Raw genomic sequence first — 20,658 nt, 5'->3', positions numbered from 1 at the left:
CACAACCATCGCACAAATTTTCTCATTCCATTTTCGTACAACTGCTCCATCATGCACAGACCATTGTGGATTTCAATTAGCGTTCGTTGACAATATCACCTGGCAGAATTTCGTCAATTGACATAACAGATTTTTGTTTGCGCATGAGCAGTGTTCTTGTTGCATTTTTTTTTTTTTTCCCCGAACGAAATCGCCATTAATCCACTGAATTTCGAACGATTCGATAAAAGTTTTCTAGCCTGCTGGAAAGACAAAAGTCGAAAGGGTTTTACAGTAATTATGGTTGTGCACTTCCCATCACCTATTCGATTATCCTACGAAAACGCATTCGCAGACGAAAATCGTGCGATATTCATAAGGTGTATGGGCTCTTTTAGTGTCAGCAGAAGGATAGACTTGCACTGGGTCAGATGAAACGGTTCTGCGTACGGTAATTACTGTGCAGCACTCCTGAACACAGGAGGAACATTTTAACACTGTTTAACTGAAAGTTGGATTTTGGAATATTTATGTTAAAGCCCGATGGTCAGTGTCCTCTGTTTTTAGTACCTGATTGTGAATAGCTGTACCTATAATTTGCTTTCTGTTAATTACTTCTTCTTTTTTTAGGAATCAACCGGATTACTATGAAATTGTTTCCCAGCCGATTGATTTGATGAAAATCCAGCAGAAACTAAAGATGGAGGAATATGACGAAGTCAGCTTGTTGACTGCAGATTTTCAGCTGCTGTTCAAGAATGCCAAAGCATATTACAAGGTGATATTTCTTTTCCCTTTGCTATAAAGGCAAAGATGGCCTCAATTTTATAAAGCCATAAATGACTTTACAATCTTGCTCTTAGTGGAATGTAAAATGTGCCTTTGCTCAGGTGTTAAAATAAAGCTATGTTATTGGTGTTGCTGGAATGGATAGACAGTAATACATGGGCAAAAACCTTTCCTGCCGATTATGCTACCCCAGCCCTCTTTTAGTGCTGGCCATCAATCTTTGTCTGGTTGTGTGCTGAAGGGGAGAATAAGCATTCAGACTGATTTATTTCTGTCAGAACTGACCATGTGACTGCAGAGCAGGTCTTCTGACGTGTTGCCAGGAACTAAAAGGAGCCTGATGCTTTTTCCTTAGTTCTCTCTCCCTCCCTCTCCCTGCCCCTGTCAATACCTCTGTTCGCAAACAGGAAGTTGGGCAAAATTTTGCTTCCATACGCGAACTCTAAATCAGGTGACGAACATAACCGCAGCCATCTTCCCCCACTATGACACGTGGTCGTGGCTTCTTCTAGTCGAGATCGCGGTCGCAGACAGACCTGTGCACACTTGCTGTGATGCTTTTTTGTGTGCTTTTTAGCACATACAGTATTATTCAATCCAGCATGGCTCCAAAGAAAGTGCAGAGCAATACATAACATGACACCATATATAATTTTTTTTTTTTTTCATAAACTGAAATTGACCGCTATTTTCCCTTCTATGCGCTGAAAGTTTTTTTTCAGTTTGGTTAACCTTTGTTGGTCTGAAGCTTCCAGCCCTGGGCTTTTATCAAACTAGTTTTACTTTGGACAAATGTGACTAGATCTTTTAAGTCAAAAAAGTTTGGCCTTGCTTACCAAAGTAAGGTAGGCAGAGGCCAGAAAAGATATTAAAGTCAATCTACAGCCCCGATTTGATGCTTGTGAGCAGGATTTTTTTTTTATCGCTGATGATACGCGCTATGTCTCTTCTGCAATAAATGCTTCTTGCCTTCCTCCTCATGATTACTTCTGGGCAGGTTTGTATGGATGCTTGTCCTGATAAAACTAATGTACTGTTAACTACAAGGGACGCAGTAACAAAGATGGACACCCTCTGATGCCCAGGGGGATGTCAAAGCGGTCTGAGACAGTCAATGGTTTTTGGAGGCTGTGCTTCTGCAGACCGGAAGTGTGCCTGCTGCAATACTGTTCAAAAAAATATTGGAGGTACATAGTGGGAAAAGGGGGGTGGGTGTTGTTAGGGTTCGTTTACACCATGTATGTTCTGCGGTGGTGTGCAGAAAAATGCAGCTCAATGGACAAGTCCTTACCAAGCAGAACAGTTTTCCACCAAGCACTAGATGCAGATGGGGCAGAAACAGGTGAGGTTGGAGTTCTGTTTTAAGTGAAGCTGTCAGCCTATAGCCCGTGTGAATATATATTCCAACACCCAGTAAGCCAACTGATCTGTCTGTATTGTATATGTGCTATTGTACGTTTATGAGGTACTTGTGGTTAAGAAATCATTTGGCAATTTAATGACAATAAAGCCTGTTTGCTCACAAATCTGTTTTGTTGTGCTCAGCTGATAGTTATGATGCAAGATCACATTTCTTCCTGTGTTGAAATGCAATCACATCAGACACTTCAGTGGTTGAATAATTTCTATAAAGTAGGCCATACCTTACTGTATACGAGAATGCTTTAAAAAAAAAAAAAAGAATACTATACTTCTTCCATTCTGCTCTACAGTCTGATACGCCAGAATACAAAGCTGCATGTAAACTTTGGGATCTTTATGTACGCACAAAAAATGAGTTCGTCCAGAAGGGTGACTGCGAGGAGGACGATGACGAAGATGATGCACAGGATACTGCAGAAGGAGAGGTAGGTTATGAAAGTGTGTGCCAATGTGCTGTATATTGTTTCATTGCATTTGATTTCAATTGACATCACCATGTGTTAATGTTTCTAAATATGTCATGTAGATAAATTAACTTGGGCTTTATCTACGTTATGAGAAACCCCCATCTACAATATTTGTAACTAGAGAACTTAAGACATTTTTTGTGTGAGTGTTCCAATCAAACTTTTTTTTTTTTTTTTTCTTGCCCAATTTTATATTCTTGTAGACAAAGGAACACTTGAGTTTTATTAACGTTATAAGGAAAACATTTGTGTGAATGTTCCAACTAAACTTATTTATTTTTAGGCATCTCAGAATTATTTGAAGCCCATCCTGGAACAACTTTTGGAATCTGTCACCTCTGCCACAGATCCCAATGGCAGGCTAATCAGTGAACTGTTTCAGAAAGTCCCATCTAAAATGGTGAGTGACAAAGAATCTGTCACACAATGGGAACAGGATTTTACTACACAGTATTGTGTGCGTTGTGGTAAGCTGCCCATTTATTTTGCATGGGCTGTAAAAACTCTGGAATGCACTGCAGGTAATACAGACACCTTTCCTTCTATGGGGCTCAAATAGAGAACCGTATTGGATGTTTTGCTGGGAGGATATGGTTATCAATTCAGGTCTCGCTTCAGACATGTTTAACAGTTCTTTGTTGTTTTCAGGGAGGAATCTTCTGCAGGCTGTTTGTGATAATTTTAGCGCAGTCAGGAAAAATAGCTAATTGTCTATACATGACAAAAGATATGCACAGCTGGTGTTTTCTGGGCAACTAAAAGCTTGTCTGCATTTTATTTATTTGTTCTAAGCACATTTGGGCAATCCTAGTGTATGTGATGACGGGGGTTTATTTATATACAGTCTTTCTTACAATATAGCAAAATTTACTGTGTTTTTTGTTTGCAATTCACAATTATTTTTGCATTTTATATATTTTTTTTTTTTAATAGTTGGTTTTATATTTTATTATCTCTAGCATTACCCAGACTACTATGCCATAATTAAAGATCCCATAGATCTGAAGACAGTATCACAGAGGATACAGGTATGCAACTTTTTAGCCATGTTCCACCTTCTTTATCAAATGTGTTAAATAAACAAAATTTGGCCCTCTCACCTGTTCTGCAGCTGCGGCACCCCCCTACTGGCCATTTTAACTAGTACTTGTGAAAATACCCCGATACTGTGATACTATAAGTGCTGATACCGGCGCTTCAAATGTTAAAACCTGAGCTGGTGCTGTAAACAGGCGTCGGGCTTCACATAAACGCTGCCCAGGTCCCCAACAAGGGGAATTGTGGCTCCTATTTACAGCGAATCTCCTCCTTCCTGTGGATCCACGTTACCTGCACTACGCGCCCCCCCAAGACCAACGGTAACCCTTGTGAGACTACACAGCCCTCCTAAAACCATGCACAGCCCACCATAGAACCTCCACAGCCACCTGAGAGTCCGCACAATAACACTAATTGCCCTTATTTTTCCGAGACTTCTACTTTCAGAGCTAGTTTTTAGGTTATTACTAAAATCAGTAATAATCAAATGCAGCTGTAATATGATAAAGAGTAGACACATTTATATAGTCTTACAGATACAAGCAACCATAATGAGGGCAACCATAATGAGGGCAACCATAATGCTGTTGCGGCCCACGGTGAAATTGAGTTTGACACCCCTGCACTACAGTATTTTTTAATACTAGAGAAGAAAACATGTAATCTAATTAAACCACAATGCTAATTGTTATGTGAATAAAAGATTATCTGTATGGTGGTGTGGTTGTTGTCTTGCATTTAAAAAGTAGTATGAATAAAATAATACGAACATTGTGTTTTAGTAGGTAGGGGCTCTGTCATTCTTCTAGAACAGTTATTCTCAACAGAGTTTCCTCCAGAGATTGCTAGAGGTGTCTCTTGAGCAGTCGCTGGTTTACTTTCAATTTGACGACGATTATTGTCTATATGGGTGGTGTTCTGACCTCAACTGTAAGGGAGACATTTTTCCCACTGACCTCTGATGACTGGTTTTTATCTTTGTGGTAAAAAGATTGAGGAAGGCTGGTCTAGTAGGTTCATCATTTTTATAATGTCATTTGTTTTTATTACAGTCTGGTTACTATAAAAGTGTTAATGCAATGGCCAAAGACATTGATCTGCTAGCAAAGAATGCGAAAACTTACAACGAGCCAGGTTCCCAGGTGTTTAAGGTGAGTGAAAGACATTACAAAGCATTCAATCAGGACAGGTACCGAACATACAGGTAATACATGAAGTAGAGCACCCAGAGCAGTTGTTCCTGTTGCCTTTCAGGAAAAGCAGTTCAATTCAGTCACCAGTAAGATGCAAAGCCACACAACTGTATACGCTGAGCCATTTTGGCTCAGACCAATCTACCTGATAATTGAAAGGAGAACTATGAGGTGAGTGATTTCCACCCATCCTCATAGTTAGAGTCGATGTGTGACCATTGAAACTATTACACGTCGGCTCTATAGATCAGGAAGTGAGCAAACACATACTGTCGCTCGCTTCCCGATCATCTACCTGCAGAGAGCGTTGACTGGCAGTCACCACTCCCCGCAGGGATTGCTCCCCTCTCCGATCCTCCAGCACTGACTGGAGGAACGGACGGGGAAAGGGGACAGGCAAACCTGGATCTGCCTCTAGATAGGCAGGGCCAGCTGTCACTCACGCAGCTGGGTGGATCCAGACAGTATTGTCGGGATCCGCCCCAGCTGCAGTGCTCTCAGTATATAGCGAGCAATAGCTGAGCTTTGGGTCACGGGAGGAGGTTAGTATATGTCCTCCCGTGACCCTAAAAAGAACTATGGGAGAAAAAAGGTTACGCCATAGTTCTCTTTTAAGGAGCTCTTGGGGGGCATCAAGATTGTCCACCATGCTCCCCTTTAAATCCTATGTGTAGGAGTCCTTGGGCCAGATTAATATTTCATGTTGCAGTGATGTGTGCATTTAACGCAATGCATGTTAACACCGGAACTGTGGTGCATTGCCATTCATTATTATTTATGTATTTATTTTTCTTTAAGCCTTTGCAAATAGGGCAAACAATACAAAAATTGGAAATCAGAACAGTCAATACGTAGATCTGGAAGGATAATACCAGTCAATAGAGAACAAAACACTTAAACCAGAAAGATTTGGGGAAGTATCATCCCTGTATAAATACCCAGAATGCAAAGCCATTCATTTCTAATAGCCGCCCAGCACACCAAAACAAACACGTGAGCCCTCTATGCTTTGTGATACACGAGAAAAATAAATGTTGCATGTGCATTAAAAAGGTCTAAATATATGGGCAGCCAATTCAGAATTAATTGACTGCTTTACAGTGATGCACATTAATATGCATGTGGTAAGGCACCAGAACTGTGTAAATCTGACCTTTTTTTTTAGTTCAATCTGAGTTCATTAAAGTTTAAAATGCGGTACAAAAAGGTAAATAAACATTTTCACCTTGACAAAAATAAACACTGGACATAGTACAGGAAATTACACGTGAAAGGCAATAGCTTGTGGGCCAGTAGGCCTTTGGATATCATCAACAGGATAGTCATCAGTATCTGAGCGGTATCATATTATCTACATCAGTGGTAGTTCACGTAACACAATGCACAATAGGAATACTGTAGGTCGGTGCAGACCCAGGGCCGTCTGTAGCGTCTCCTCCCAATACAGCCCGACATGAGGCATGAGGACAGGGTAGGAGATAAACCACTCAAGCGGATACAGTACGTAGTTTAGGTAGCTAAGCCCAGTTGAGCTGACCTTTTTAAAGTGTATTTTTCAGTCAGAATTGAGAAAACCCTACTATGTGTTTGTGTTCCAATTCACGTGTGTTCCCAATAATAAAAATTATTTCTTAAAAATATGTCTCACCTTTTATAGATGTTTCTTTGCTAAAGGTTACTTTGAACTGTTTGAAAGGGAATGTAGAGGGACAGACTACGCTTCCTCTCATTAACATATAATGCTTCTAAGTCTTTAACCCTTAAAGACAGTGTTCAAATCTAGTTTACAACTGATAAATCTGCCAGCACAGTACAGACAGGGTTAATTAGAGTTAACATAACTTCCCACAGCCCCCTCCTTCACATTATATAGTGGGGGAAGCTAGATAGGATTTTTTAAGCAAGTAAAAAACACTTAAATGTAAGCAGCAATTTTTATTATGCTATATGAACGTAACAAATGTAAAATGGGAGTTATGCCAATTTGGCTGCAAAAGTGGAAATTCACTTTACAGTCAATGTCCAGCCAAAACTTTTTGGGATTGTGTGAGAAAAGATTAGAAAACTCCTGCCAGGTTTTTACTGCTCTCTAGGGTCCATTAGAGAGATATTTCCTCTTACTGTCCCAGGGACAGCTGTTTTAACAGACAGGAAGTCGAATGAACAGCTGTCACCCTGACAAGAAGTGAGGGGAAATCTCTATCTGAGCACATGACAGGAGTTCTAATTCATCCCCATTGTATCCAATTTAAAACTTTTTTTTCTTTTTTCTACTGTCCTAAAAGTCCAGATAAAATGTCTTTTGAATGTATTCAAATCGCATAACATATTTACCCTGTTTCTTCCAGGATGCAAATAACATAAAGAAACTTTTTGCCATGAAGAAATCAGAAGTTGATTATACAGAGTCTTCCAAGTCAAGTTTACGTAGCAGGTACAAAACTGCTCTCACATTCTTGTATGGTTCATAAGGGGTGTATATTTTTTCCCATAAGGGGTTGGCACCCTCTTTTCAACCATATTTTCTTGTTGAATTGATTTTCCAGAAACCAATAATAAGGATGATTTGCTAATACTTTATATCTACTACTTCTTTCAGGAACAAGCGACCTGCACAGGGGGATAGACTCTCTGCTATCACAATGGCACTGCAGTATGGCTCTGAGAGTGTCTATAGGGAAAGCCTATACTGAAAATTACTACCCCTATTCTCCTACTCTCATAAATTCATCAACCACAAAATTACAGGGGATTCAATATTTGACTTCAGAAAAGGGTAAATTAATTGTTCTGTGAAGAGGAGTTTATGCAAAGGCAGTGATTGGTTGGTTGGCATTGTCTGAGTGAAAGAGCTTTAAGTCTTGATCTATCTGGGTTATTTTAGTAGCTAAGTCAAAGTAATACAATATTTAGTAGTTGCTATGGGTAACAGTCAGTTGTTCAGGAGATGTTTTAGGTAACTAATTAGTATTGAGACTGTAGTCTATCACAGGAGTGAGCTTGGAGCGGTGGCTAATTTACAACATGCACAGGGACCCTTTGGAACAAAAGTAGACACCCTCCAGAAGGAAGGAGTGCTGCAGCACAAATTCAGAAATAATTTGAGGATCTACAGCTGAGTGATGCACAAATTAAGATACATTTTTGTTATTAGTTAGGGTTTAGTGTCACTTTAAGTGAGTGATCACTTAAATTTCTAGCAGTACAAATCGATCACTGCACATATAAACAAATTGTTCCTTTTAGTAATGCATAGTAGTGATTAATTGCTAATGTTTACATAATGCTCCAAATGTGTGCAATTAATACTGGGGAATGAACTCTGTGTGAATAAGTACAGATTGCTCTGATTGCATGGATACTGGGCAGTGAGCTCTGTGTACTTGGAGGGCAGACATTAATGGGGATAAAAATACTGAGGACTGAACTGTGTGTATAGGGGACAGATATCACTGACCTCTCCTCCTGCACCTATAACCTAGATATTTCACCATACAGTGCATTATGGAATGCAGACGTTTGAAACCCCTAAACCCATTTAGAGATTACTAAAAGATGTGGGAGACATGGCAAACATGGAAAAGGTTCTCTGCTATGATCAGTGCTGAACACGGGTCATAGGACAAAATGTAGGATGCGTGGGAGGGTGTGTGTGTGTTGACCAGAGCACTGTACATTTTTGAGATTCTGTCTTTTAGTGAGGCCATTCTAAAATTTTTATAATTACCCTTTGTAGTTCCGCTAAATACACAGGTTTCTGTACTGATATTATGCATTTGCTTCCATAGCAGCGGCAGCAGCAGCTACAGCTACAGCAGCAACATCTTCATCATCCATCCGCTATGACGAAGCAGAGTCGGAAGGCGAAAGTGTTGCTTCTTTTATGGACATATCAAATCCTTTATACCAGCTTTATGAGACTGTCAGGTCTTGCCGAAATAACCAGGGTCAACTGATTGCTGAACCTTTCTTTCAACTTCCATCAAAGAAAAAATATCCTGATTATTACCAGCAAATCAAAAATCCCATCTCGTTATATCAGATCAGGTAAAGATATGACTGTTTGTTTTACCTTTTTATAGACTGAAATTAAATGTTTTTTCATACATAGGCAATTCATCTTCTCTTTGCCAACTAATAGTAGTAATTAGAAGTGCACCGAAATGAAAATTTCAAAATCAAACTGAAAAAAAAATGTCAGACCAAAACTGAAAATGTTTATTTTAACTTTTTTGTAACTAATGTGCAAGAATCCTCTATAGTGAGTGTTCCTGATCATTCATAGCATATTTACTATAACTACAATCATGAATTAACAGGAGGTGATGTAGATCACTTCCCATTCATTCATAATTGAGGATATAGTAACCATACTCTGTCCTCAATTATGTACAAACACTGTTTTGGCCAGAAAATGGCACTTTAGGCATTATGCCAAAACTGCCATTTTCGGCCGATATGTTTCAGGGGCCCATATATCGGTGCATGCCCAGTATTAATAATCTGCTAGCTATAGTAGTTGTGTTTCCAGAAGTCCCCGAAAATTAGACTTTAAAATTAATTAGGAGGAGACTGCTTATACAGGAAGTGAATTCACTTATTTTGTGCAGGGAGTATAGTGCAATGGGAGGGACCAGTGAGATGTGTGTCCTCAGCACACATCACTCCTTTCCATACCAGAAGTAAAAGCTTGTCTCTAGCACAAAGCTTTCTTTCCAGTATACAGTACATTAAAATCAGTGATATCTGCACTCCATTACACAGTTCACTTCCCCAGTACTCTTGTCACCAGTGATATTTGCCACCGCATACACTAGCCAGTCCTGTCCTACTCATCCGGAATAACGCAATAGTATTCTATTTTGTGAATGAGGAAGTGATGTTACTTTTTCCTACTGAAGAGAATTACTAAACCTTCACAAATGTTTCTCTCTGCAGCTCCATGGGACTGTGATTTGTTAAGGGGCACACTTGTGTCATTTTGTATGTTGTGTTTTCCCTCCACTCTCTCCTGTTCTACTGTGTACTAGCAGCTTGATAGTTTTTTATCGTTCTCTATTGCATGCCACAACTCGCCCCTCTACATTGCACACTGCACCTCATCCCTTTCTATTGCATGGCTCTCCTCATCCCTCTCCAGCGTATATGACTAGGTCTGCCATGTGCCTAACATGGCCTCCAGGAAGGAGTTGTTTTCTGAAGGGACTGATCACCAGGTATTTTTTGACTGTAGAACATTGCTTAGACTATTATCGAGTAATGTAAATTTTTAAACTACTTTTTCCATTTAGGTTTTTTTTTTATTCAACTAGATAGAAAAAAGCACAAATGAATGCAGCTCTGTATTCTGTAATTTATTTAATTTATAGTTTAATGTATTTTGTTTTTCGAAATACAAGCAATGTAATATGACTAGGTTTAAAAAAAAAAAAATTAGAACCTTTTTCTTTTTTGTCCACTAATAGTTTGCCCCTATTGACTAGAGACTGTGCCTGTCCCATCTGTCTCAGTTTAGTTTCCTCACGCAATGCATTTTTGGACTTTGGTTTGCACCTAAAGCATATCTATTTCCAGCACATTTTAAATGTCTGTCTGACAGTTATTACATGGGCAGGAAGTAAAGGAAGACACAGCAGTAGAAACTTTTTGAGGTTCTAACCCTCCCGCAGTCTAATAGTCCAACTTCCTGTTTGTTTGTTTTCTTGATGCCTATATCAAAAGATTGGAAATGAGAATCTCCCATATAAAAGAGGCAGTGGGAAAGCAGTGGGAAAAATCTAACAGTGGTTCTAACCCTCTAATGAATATAAAGCTTTTTGTCAGCCATGGTAAAACGTTTATTACCTTTTCCACAGCAATTTTTGTGATAAGTTGTGTTTCCTTTTCTTCTATGCAGAAATAAGCTAAAGAACCAAGAATTTGAGAGTCTGGACCACTTGGAAGCCGAATTAAATTTGATGTTTGAGAATGCTAAACGGTATAATGTTCCAAACTCTGCAATATACAAAAGGGTGTTTAAATTGCAGCAGCTTATGCAGGTAAATCTATATTTTACTTTATTCTATTATGTTCTTGTTCAATCAATTTTTATTAGCATTCTGAAGATTGAATTTACCAAAACAACATAATTTGTATCATAGCAACAAGTCAGCTAGTAACAGACAGATGCTGAAATACCTGGACGTAAACTGTAAAGTTTATTTTTCTGCATACAATAATAAAATATAATTGTTTGTTTTCTTTGGAATAACCTTAATTTAGTAATAGGGGACACATTTGCATAATTTTGTCTGTGAAAGAGTCTAACTGACTTTCTGTTGTACAGGACTCCGGGAGTGTTAAAAGTAACTTTGTGGAACCTTTAGGGGTCACTGTGGGGTTAACTGGCTAGGAGCATCATTTGTGCGAGGTTCGAAGAGTGGATAGGGAGAGTGCTGATGGAGCAGGTGGGAGGCATTGACCTGTGCAGCCTAAGAGATGTAGAGTTCCCTGGACTCTGTCCTGTCTGGTAAGCCCCTGTTCAAGTTGTTCTGCCAATAGAGTCTTCAGCTATTAGACTCTTTTCTTTCTGGTCCATTGAAGGACAAATGAAGTTGTAAACCTTTGGGTTATACTGCTGACTAGAGGGGAAGTGGACACTGGCAAACAAACCGGGCCAGCCCTGAATAACCCCTCTTACTGTCGGCACTTTTATTCTTTTTTTTTTTTTTCTCCAGTCATGACTCTTCAATACATTGCTGCTGAAGCTTTCTTTAATTGCAGCTATCTGGTGTGGTCATCCTTAGCCTGGTCTTTGGCGTACCACATGCAGACCCCAGTGCACTAGACGTTACTGGGGTTAGTCTGAAAGTGACCTTTCGGCACTGGGTTCTGTGTGGGGCGCCTTCCTGACTCCGTTCTAGTAAAAGTTAGCTGCAGTGTGCTTTTCAGGTCCAGAGTTGCTGGCATTGCCTTAGAGCTTGCCCTGTCTCTGAAGACTCATGTAGTAAGTAGGTTGGTTGGGCCAAACATCAGGAGCTTCCTCATTTACGTAGGTTGCTAGGTGGCATTCTTGCGCATCCCACCAGTTTTGTTAACACTATGCGACGGACCACTGACATCATCCCCTGGGTGGAGTGAGGTGCCTAGTGATGATGTGAATGCCTGCAGCCTGGAGTCATGTTGCCCACTGCTTGGGGTCTATCTGCGGAGTCCTCTCTAGTTCCATTAGGTGTGGTTGCATCCTCTGCCCTTTTGGCTGTGGTGTTTACTACTGTCATGCAAGACTTCATGGCCCAAATTACCCAGTTATTTTGCTGACTGTTCGCAGAGGCCACAAGCACGCTCTCACCTGCAGATACTGTATGTGATCTACCAGTGTCTTCTAAGCCATCTGCTGAAGAGACTGTCTGTCTTATTCAGGCTTTGATTGATGAGCTTACCCCTGAGGAGTCGTAGTCTACTGCTTTTACTCCCAAATTAAAGGAGACTGTTTCAGCCCTTATTGATGCAGTGTGTACTACTCTAAAACTATGGCAACAGCGTATTGCTTCTGTGCCGTTTCCAGTCTTGGGTTGTTTGAATCTCTAAAGCTACAAAGACTATTCCCTTGCCTCCTGTTTTTCAACTATTTCTCTACAGAGATTGGATGCATCCTAATGAGATGATTGCTCCCCTAAGCACTTATTAGCCTTGTGTGTTTGTGGATTTAATTTGCAGAAGTTGTTCATGCTCACTTGGGGTCTCAGTGTCTTACCTTAACTAGAAGTTGCACCTGTCTTTAAAGACCTAACAAAGTGGTTGCAAGCCCTTTCTAAAGCTCTGTTCTGATTGGGTGGTTCTGCCCTTCAGTTGATTTTAGTGGTGACAAACCATGTCTTGACTTGTCAAAGTCCCTAAAGAGGTAGTAAATTGTCACCACAAATGGTAAATTTTGGGCCACCAGGAGGCATTTGCCATAATGTGCCAGGTCTTCTGGGTTTGGCGTCTTTGGTCCCTTAATTGGCTAGGATGACATACAGTGGTTATAAAAAGTCTACACATCCCTGTAAAAATGTCAGGTTTTTGAGATGTAAAAAAAAAATCAGTCCAAGATAAACCACTTCAGAATTTTTTTTCACCTCTGTGACCTATAATCTGTACAAATCAATTGGGAAGACAAATTGAAATTGTTTAGTGGGAGGGGTGGTGGTAGGCAAATTAAAATAATGTGTCTTATAATTAGCTATGTGGCTGTGTTCAGATTTAAGCAGACAAATTCAAATTGATGTTAAGGCCTCATTCACACGAGAAAAGGCCGGCACATACAGCTCCGTGCTGTGTGCGCGGCCGTATCGGGCAGATACCGGGAAGGACAGTTGCTGCTTGTGATTGGTACGCAGCCCCTGTCCTCTATGGGAGTACGCCGCCCTACGCTCACCAAGTGCAGGTCTGTACGGGTGAGCGTGTTCTGGCTCGGACGCAGACCAATTCCATCCTGTCACCGTATGAGTACGCTCGTACGATTGTCGGCGGGTTTCTAGCCTGCTCGTCCGACGCGCACACTGCCCTTTCTGCATTGCGGTCATCGGAAGCCCGCCCCTCAGCGGGGCGGGCTTTCGATGATCGCAAGTACGATCTGCCCGTCCAAGGTGGGCAGATCGTACGGGCTTTCAAGAAGCATACGACCATCGCAAGACAAGTCTTGCGATGGTCGTAAGGTGTATGGGCACCTTAAGAAAGTACTAAGTGAGGTATAATGAACCAGTCATAAAAAAGAAGCTATTTCATGAAGTAATTTCATGCAGATTTTCTTCATCACACGTCATACTTTACTACATCTGGCCCATGTTCAGGCTCTCATCTGCACTGGAACAGTGAAAAAAAATCCAATACTGGCAAAAGCTCCTTCAAGTGCGTAACAGCCGGCGTTTCACAGAGCTCGGGGCTTGTTCACACCATGTACAATGCGTTCCATCATGGTTAGCTGCTGAAACAAAATGTATGGCATAGTAACCCGGTGGCGGTGCATTAAAGTCAATAGCACCGCAGCCATACACCCCCGCCCACAGTGCAATCGCCCGCACCAGAACGCAGACACAGCATAGCCTGCGTTCCTGTCCAGTGCGATCGGAACAAATAGTGCTCTGCTGTATATGCTTCCAGGTTGTGTTTGTGAGAAATTGTCTGCCTGTAGCTCAGGGCACAATCTCCTGTTACTAGAAGTCAACAGATTCCCTCTGTAACCTCCTGGGCAGAAATTATGATTGACATTATGGGGGGAGTTTACTAAAACTGGAGTTTTGCTCACAATCCCAGAATCGTGCACAAATGCAAATCGCGCTTGCGGTGCCATTCATTTCTAATGGCACCCCAATCGCGGCTAGCAATCCGCGCGGTTGTTGCAGTGCAATCGCATACGCCAAAAATACCGCGGGTTACTCGTCGTACAAGCAGGTGCATGAGCCCTAGTGCCGCACAGATATGACCCCATTGACATCAACAGGGCCGCGCAGCATTTGAGGCATGCAATTGTGCGTGAACCTGCGGTTCCAGAACGTGGGAATGTGAACCAGGTCTTAAATGTACAGTGCCACTGTACTGTCGCAACAACTTGCAGGATTTATATACTACCAACAGTTTGTGGGGAGACAGTAAAGTTACAATACAATTCAATACACAAGGGTTAGGAAGACTCTATTTGCAAGCGCTTACTATAAATCTAACGCACTTCACCTCCCGTCACCCATTAGTAAATTGTGCCCTATGCGTTGCTTTTGGAACTTATAAAGTCTTAACGTTGGAGTAATGTAGGAATTGTTTTTTAGCATTTCGTTAGTTCTTCTGGGTTTGCAAAATACGAAAACCCTTTTTTCTCGTATTTGAGTTTATTGCACGTCTACTGTGTACACATTATATTGAATCCAGCAGTGTTCACGTTTTTTGTGGAAAGGTTTAGTTTTCGGAATGGTGCAGTTATTGTAAAAGGCATCGTGGCCTAAGCGGCTCCGAGCTGTCCTTGTCTGTTTGCTGCAGTAGTGAGATGGCATTATACACGCAGTACTGTGCTTCAGCAACAAATGTGCAGAAATGTTTTGCATGATGAAATGTAAATGTGTCTAAGCTGCTGTATCACAGATTCTGGAGGCTTTTAATATTTATACCCTGATACCAGTTGTAGCTTTTTCCGAGTGAAACTGATCTATGCAGCTGTTTAATATTCATGTATTCTGGGAACGTTTGGCAGAGCGAGGCTGACTCTGGAGATTTGTTCTTTATTTCAGGCGAAAAAGAAAGAGCTGGCTCGTAGAGACCTCGATATAGAGGACGGCGACAGCATGATTTCCTCCGCCACATCTGACACCGGCAGTGCTAAAAGGAAGAGGTACGTTTTGATTCCTGGAATTTGCTACGCCTCTGCTTCCATTGTGTTCATATTGTAGGCAAGGGCTTGTAATCTGTTTTGCTGCTTGTGGATCCTCATTCACACCAGCAGTGAGGATTAACCTGTCACCATTAGCTGTACTGTCTAATAGACTGATGATGATCAAGGGCTTCCAATTTGGCCTTTCAGTTACTGAATATCAGGCGTGTATATTGGCTTCACACATGCAATTTGATGTTTGCTAATCTCGATTCCACCAACACTTGTTGGTGAATTCTTAAGGAATGCTGTTCACCTATAAAGGGAATGCTTTCTGTATTCCCTGGTAGCTAGGGTCAATGCTCCCAATACACTCCAGTGGATACAGCTTGCAAGAAGTACATCCCCTAAGGGGGCCTTTAACAAGCTGACTTGGGCATAACATTTGAAAGTTTCAGAGCGGCACTAGGTACCAGTTAAGGTGCCCATACACTGTGCGATTATCGCAGATCCCGCGATCGTACGATAATCGCAAAGTGTATCGAAGGCGTGCGACCGTTTTTACTGTACGATCGCACGTCTTTTGTCTAATGAGCATGTTCGAAAATCTGCCGAAAATCTTACGGTTTTCGGCATGCTCAGGAGACAAATGCCGAACGGGCCGGTGTGCGCACACGCACACTGCCCGTTCAGCATTGCGGTCATCGCAAGCCCGCCCCTCAGCGGGGCGGGCTTGCGATGATCGCAAGTACGATCTGCCTGTCCAAGATGGGCAGATCGTAAGTTTTTTTTTAATTGCTTTACAACCATCGCAAGACTAAGGTCTTGCGATGGTTGTAAAGTGTATGGCCACCTTTACATTGACACTAGTTATCTTCTCTTGCTGCTCATTATGACATTCCGGTCCATGAAGGTGAGCACAGACATAACATGCCTCCAGTCGATGTCTACTGAACTTAACACAGGGAGAGCACATGAGCAAAAATAATTCTAGATCATCAAAACCAGTCACCTTGAAAATCGGCATCCCTTTTGCTTCAGAGATCAAGACAAGTAGCTAACATGAAATGCCAGGCAAATTTAATTAGCTTTATTTTTAGTTTTAAACATAGTGTGGGAAAGGACATTGGTGCCCTAGGACAACGATTGAGAATAAAAGAATCTAACAAGGACACCGCTATAAAAAACCTCATAGAGTAACAATGTTAGAGATATACATGGCAATCTTCAGCCAATTTCAGGTCACAAAAACAGTTTGACGCAAACTTCCACCAACACTTTCAAATCTGTTCATGGTTGTTGTTTTTTTTTTTAATTATAAATTGCTCTTTATTAGGTTCAAGTAATCTATGGGATCATTCATATGACTCCAAGCTAGTTGAGATTGATTGTAATTTTCAGAAAATGGCCACATGTGTGGTCAAATAGACCCTCTCTACTCTATTCAAAACCTGCATGGCGCTATGCCTTTAAAGGAGAACTATGAGGTGAATGCTTTTCACTCACCTCATAGTTCAAGCCGACCTGTGACAATGAGACTGCCACAGGTCGGCTCAGTAGATCGGGAGGTGAGCGAACACATACCGGCGTTCGCTCACCTCTCGATCCCATCACGGCTCCCCGGCTGGATTCCCCCCTCCCCGCTCCGATCCGCCAGCGCTGACTGGCGGAACGGAGGGGGCGGGTACAGCTGGCTCTGCCTCTAGATAGGCAGAGCCAGCTGTCAGTCACGCAGCTGGGCGGATCCCGGCATAATTGTCGGGATCCGCTTCAGCTGCGGCGTCTCAGTATACCGCGAGCAGCAGTTCGCAGTATACTGCGGCGTCTCAGTATACTGCGAGGGACAGCTCGCGGTATACTGAGCCTAGGGTGATGGGAGGACGCTAGTTTGTGTCCACCCGTTACCCTAAGGAGAACTATGGGGAAAAGCCTTAACCCCATAGTTCTCCTTTAAGGAACTGTAGAAAAATGTTTGTTTAGATTTCCTTAAAAATTAGCTCATTGGCCTTCTAGACTTTTGGAAGACTTAGTAAAGGCAACCTAGAATCATTGTTAAAGGAGAAGTTCACTTTTGTCCTTTACATAAACTCCCCACTACCCTGAGTGTAGCAGACATGGCTAGATATTTGCCTAAACCATTTCTCCCGAGTTTTCTCTGTGTAGCCCTACCCAGTGTTGCACAGCTTTGCATTCAGAACTTTTCAGCCGGGCCCTCTGCCTAATGTGTACACGCACATTCAGTCCGATGGATGGTACATACTCACTGTAGCTCTTGATCATCCAGCAGACTACAGACTATGCATTAATGGGCAAAAGCACTTGTGAGCTCTGGGCAGGGCTGAGCCATTAAGAACTCTGTGGTGGTGATGAAGGTAAGTATTTAACTGAGCTATTTTCAAGGAAATTGCGGGGGCTTTGTTTTAAGGACAACTTTACTAAATGTAAATTTGTCCTTACAAGCATGGCATTTTTATCCATGGTCATAGAATAAGCAGACATGCAGCTTTGTTATATCCGTATTCATACCTGAACATAATTCTATTGCTTTGTGGTAGAGGTTTTGCTGGTAAATTCGCTCTGTGTTGAAAATAAATGTGAATCTTAATGTGTGCAGCTATGTTCCTTACACCATGCCGTTCCATGCGCATTCGTTCATGTTTTTGTGCTGCGCGTGCCACGCATGCCCATTTAGTTCAGTGGGGTCCTAAATGCGTGACAAACGAGGCAGAAAAGCTCATGTAGTAAATGCTTCAACATGCGTTCCGCATTTTTGCTTTAACCTCTTGCAGTCCGCCCGTAGTAAAAAAAACGGACGGACGGCACTGCAGCATCTGCTGGTTGCCGTCTCCAGACGGCAATTTTTTTCTGCTCGCGCGCGCCCCCTAGCGGGCACGCACGGTGGCCAATTTTGGGTATTATCGTTTTTTGAGGTTTCGCGCGCGCACGCAATTTTAAGGCTTGACATGTTTAGTGTCTTTTTACCCGACGTGACCCCATCTTTTATATTTTACCAAAAAATTGGGTAATAATGTTTTATAATTTAATATAGGGGAAACTGTGTTTTTTTTAAAAAATTTGGTAATTTTTCCTTAATATAGTAAAAAAATAAAACCCCCAGTGGTGAATAAATACCACCAAAAGAAAGCTCTATCTGTCCCCAAAAAAGGGTATAAAATTCATTTCAGTACAGCGCTGCATGACGGAATAAATGTCAGTCAAAGTACCGCAGCGCTGAATACTGAAAAATGGCCTGGATGGGAAGGGGGTTTAACACCGCGGATGTCAACTGGTTAATTACTTACGTACGGACTGCCTTCTCATTATATACATTTTTCATACAGTGATTGCTGTAGTGAGAGGAATTCCCATACACGCCAGCTTTAGGTTCTTTCTTTTTGTTGCATATGCACAAAGTAATTTGTAAGTTTTTTTTTCTTTCTTGCTGCAATACCAAGAGCTGAGAATAGGGCTGCTTTTCAGTGTAGTACATTGTAGGTACGTTACAAATACATTCATCGCATCATAAAATGTCTGTGAAGGTTCTCAATCATCCAGGTCATGCTAGATCTGTAAAAAAAGTAAAATCAAGGCAACTGGCATAAAAGGAACGCTTTGCAGATACCACAAATGCAGCATGCAGGTTTTTTGTTTTTGTATTTAAACCTCAGAACACCAAAACGATGAGGTTTGAATGAAGCCTACGGCGAACTAAGTGAACTTTCTAATTTTAGTTCAATCATTTGTTTTGTCTCTCTAAGTTCATACTTTAGCCGAACACTTAAAATGAACTATTTAACAATTAGCCTCTTCCTAACACCTCATGAGGATACTGCCGCACTCCTTATCGGATACCCCTTTAATGAGCAAGTGGGTGCTATAATGACTGCGGATGGCGCCGCAGAAGTCAGACCGATATCAGAAACATCACCAGCCCACCGTTAAATTGTGTCCAGAAAAACATATCTTTTATTCACGGATTATGTCACATCAAAAAGTGCAATGTTTCGGGGTCACGCAGGGTCCCCTTTATCAGACTTGATGTGATTAAAAGCATACTGAAAACCAGAATGTTGTATAACCAACATTAACAGTGACACAACCAGTGAGACCAAATGGAAAAAAAAACAAAAAACGGTCCCCCACCCCCCTGTCGTCAGAATGGCGTCATATTCCCACCAAGCAACCTCATTCAAATGATCACAGTGTACTGCAAAATACCATGCTGTAGAAGACAATTGAGACAGGAGTCCGCTCTGGAGAATTAACATTAAGTTCTTCAGCAAGGTATTTAATGTATTTTACAAATAATTGAATGCCTCAGTGTGCAGAGAAAAAAGAATCGTTGTTTTTGACGCAGCCGTTGCCTATCAAGTATGTCGTGGTGTTGGCAAACAGGATGCTATACTCGTTCCCTCCAATGGAGCTCAGTGTCCCGGTCCCTTCAGTCCACGCATGCGTAGTATGAATCGGGGTAACCTAGCAACCGGAGCTGCTGTCAGCCTCCTGGTCAGAGCGATCTCATTAGAGACAGGGAAAGGCACTGGAGTATTTACGAACAGAAACCAAAAACAAGCTCAGTCATGAAGGGGTTAAAGTGAGGCAAATAAAACAAAAAAAGATGAATGGAACCAATAGGAGGAAAAAAAGGGTAGAAAAAGTATCCCAGGGTATGGTGCCGAAAAATAAAATAAAAACTACATCCTAGGTGACAGAATTAGTGCATATGCTGTCCTGATCATAATCTGCAGCCAACCTTATGGTTAAAGCGCATGTAAAAGACCAGGGTACCTTGTGCAAGTAAAACCACCATATTGAATTAACTTATTACTAACATGGTAAGTTAAAGCAATCATCAATAACCGCAAAGCTGCATCTTTGGGATGCATAATCAAAAATGCTTATATGCTGAAGGTGTGCCACTGACATGTCCAACAAATATCTGGATTAAAGACATAAGAGCGTAAATAAGATTTAAATGAAAATAACTCAAAACAAAGGTACAATTTGCAATAGATGATATAAACAATGCATGTTATGATTTTATAAAAAGATGAATAGAGAAAATGAAAACGGGAATACAAGGGGCAGTAAACGGTCCCATGTGTTTGTGATATTTGAAGCTGTGCAACCCAAAGTACAATAAAAAGGTTGTGAAGGTGCTGGTGAAAACGCACCCGCCCATCAAGGCCAAATATTGTTTATAAAGAAACCAATTACCCAACAATTGGGTACTGATGGGACTGATACCAAAGAAAATGGAGACGAAAAGAACAACAAATGTAAAAATATATACAGTACTTCTCTTTGAGTGAGGAAGAAGGTTAGCCCCAAATGGGTATTAAGGTACCTAGGGTGTACAGTATCCAGAGTGTGAATTCAAAAGGATTCCCTACAAACCATCTGTACACAAGGACATTTCAATACGTATACACAGAATTTGGTATTTAAA

General features: G+C 41.4%; 1 protein-coding gene across 1 annotated transcript in view; it reads left to right on the top strand.

The window, feature by feature from the left end:
• Positions 1-20,658, top strand: part of PBRM1 (polybromo 1) — an 82,361-nt gene that overhangs the window by 13,856 nt on the left and 47,847 nt on the right. Inside the window, exons 4-13 of the mRNA XM_018562473.1 lie at positions 610-757; positions 2,481-2,630; positions 2,941-3,057; positions 3,617-3,685; positions 4,748-4,846; positions 7,237-7,322; positions 7,488-7,555; positions 8,677-8,935; positions 10,785-10,926; positions 15,130-15,230. Of these exons, the coding sequence (XP_018417975.1) occupies positions 610-757; positions 2,481-2,630; positions 2,941-3,057; positions 3,617-3,685; positions 4,748-4,846; positions 7,237-7,322; positions 7,488-7,555; positions 8,677-8,935; positions 10,785-10,926; positions 15,130-15,230 (1,239 nt within the window). The remainder of the gene's footprint in view (positions 1-609; positions 758-2,480; positions 2,631-2,940; positions 3,058-3,616; positions 3,686-4,747; positions 4,847-7,236; positions 7,323-7,487; positions 7,556-8,676; positions 8,936-10,784; positions 10,927-15,129; positions 15,231-20,658) is intronic.

Source organism: Nanorana parkeri, unplaced genomic scaffold (assembly GCF_000935625.1).
Source record: "Nanorana parkeri isolate BGI_ZX_2015 unplaced genomic scaffold, ASM93562v1 scaffold579, whole genome shotgun sequence".
NCBI lineage: Eukaryota > Metazoa > Chordata > Amphibia > Anura > Dicroglossidae > Nanorana > Nanorana parkeri.
The sequence above is the reverse complement of the archived record's forward strand: the minus strand, read 5'-3'. Positions and strand labels throughout refer to the sequence as shown.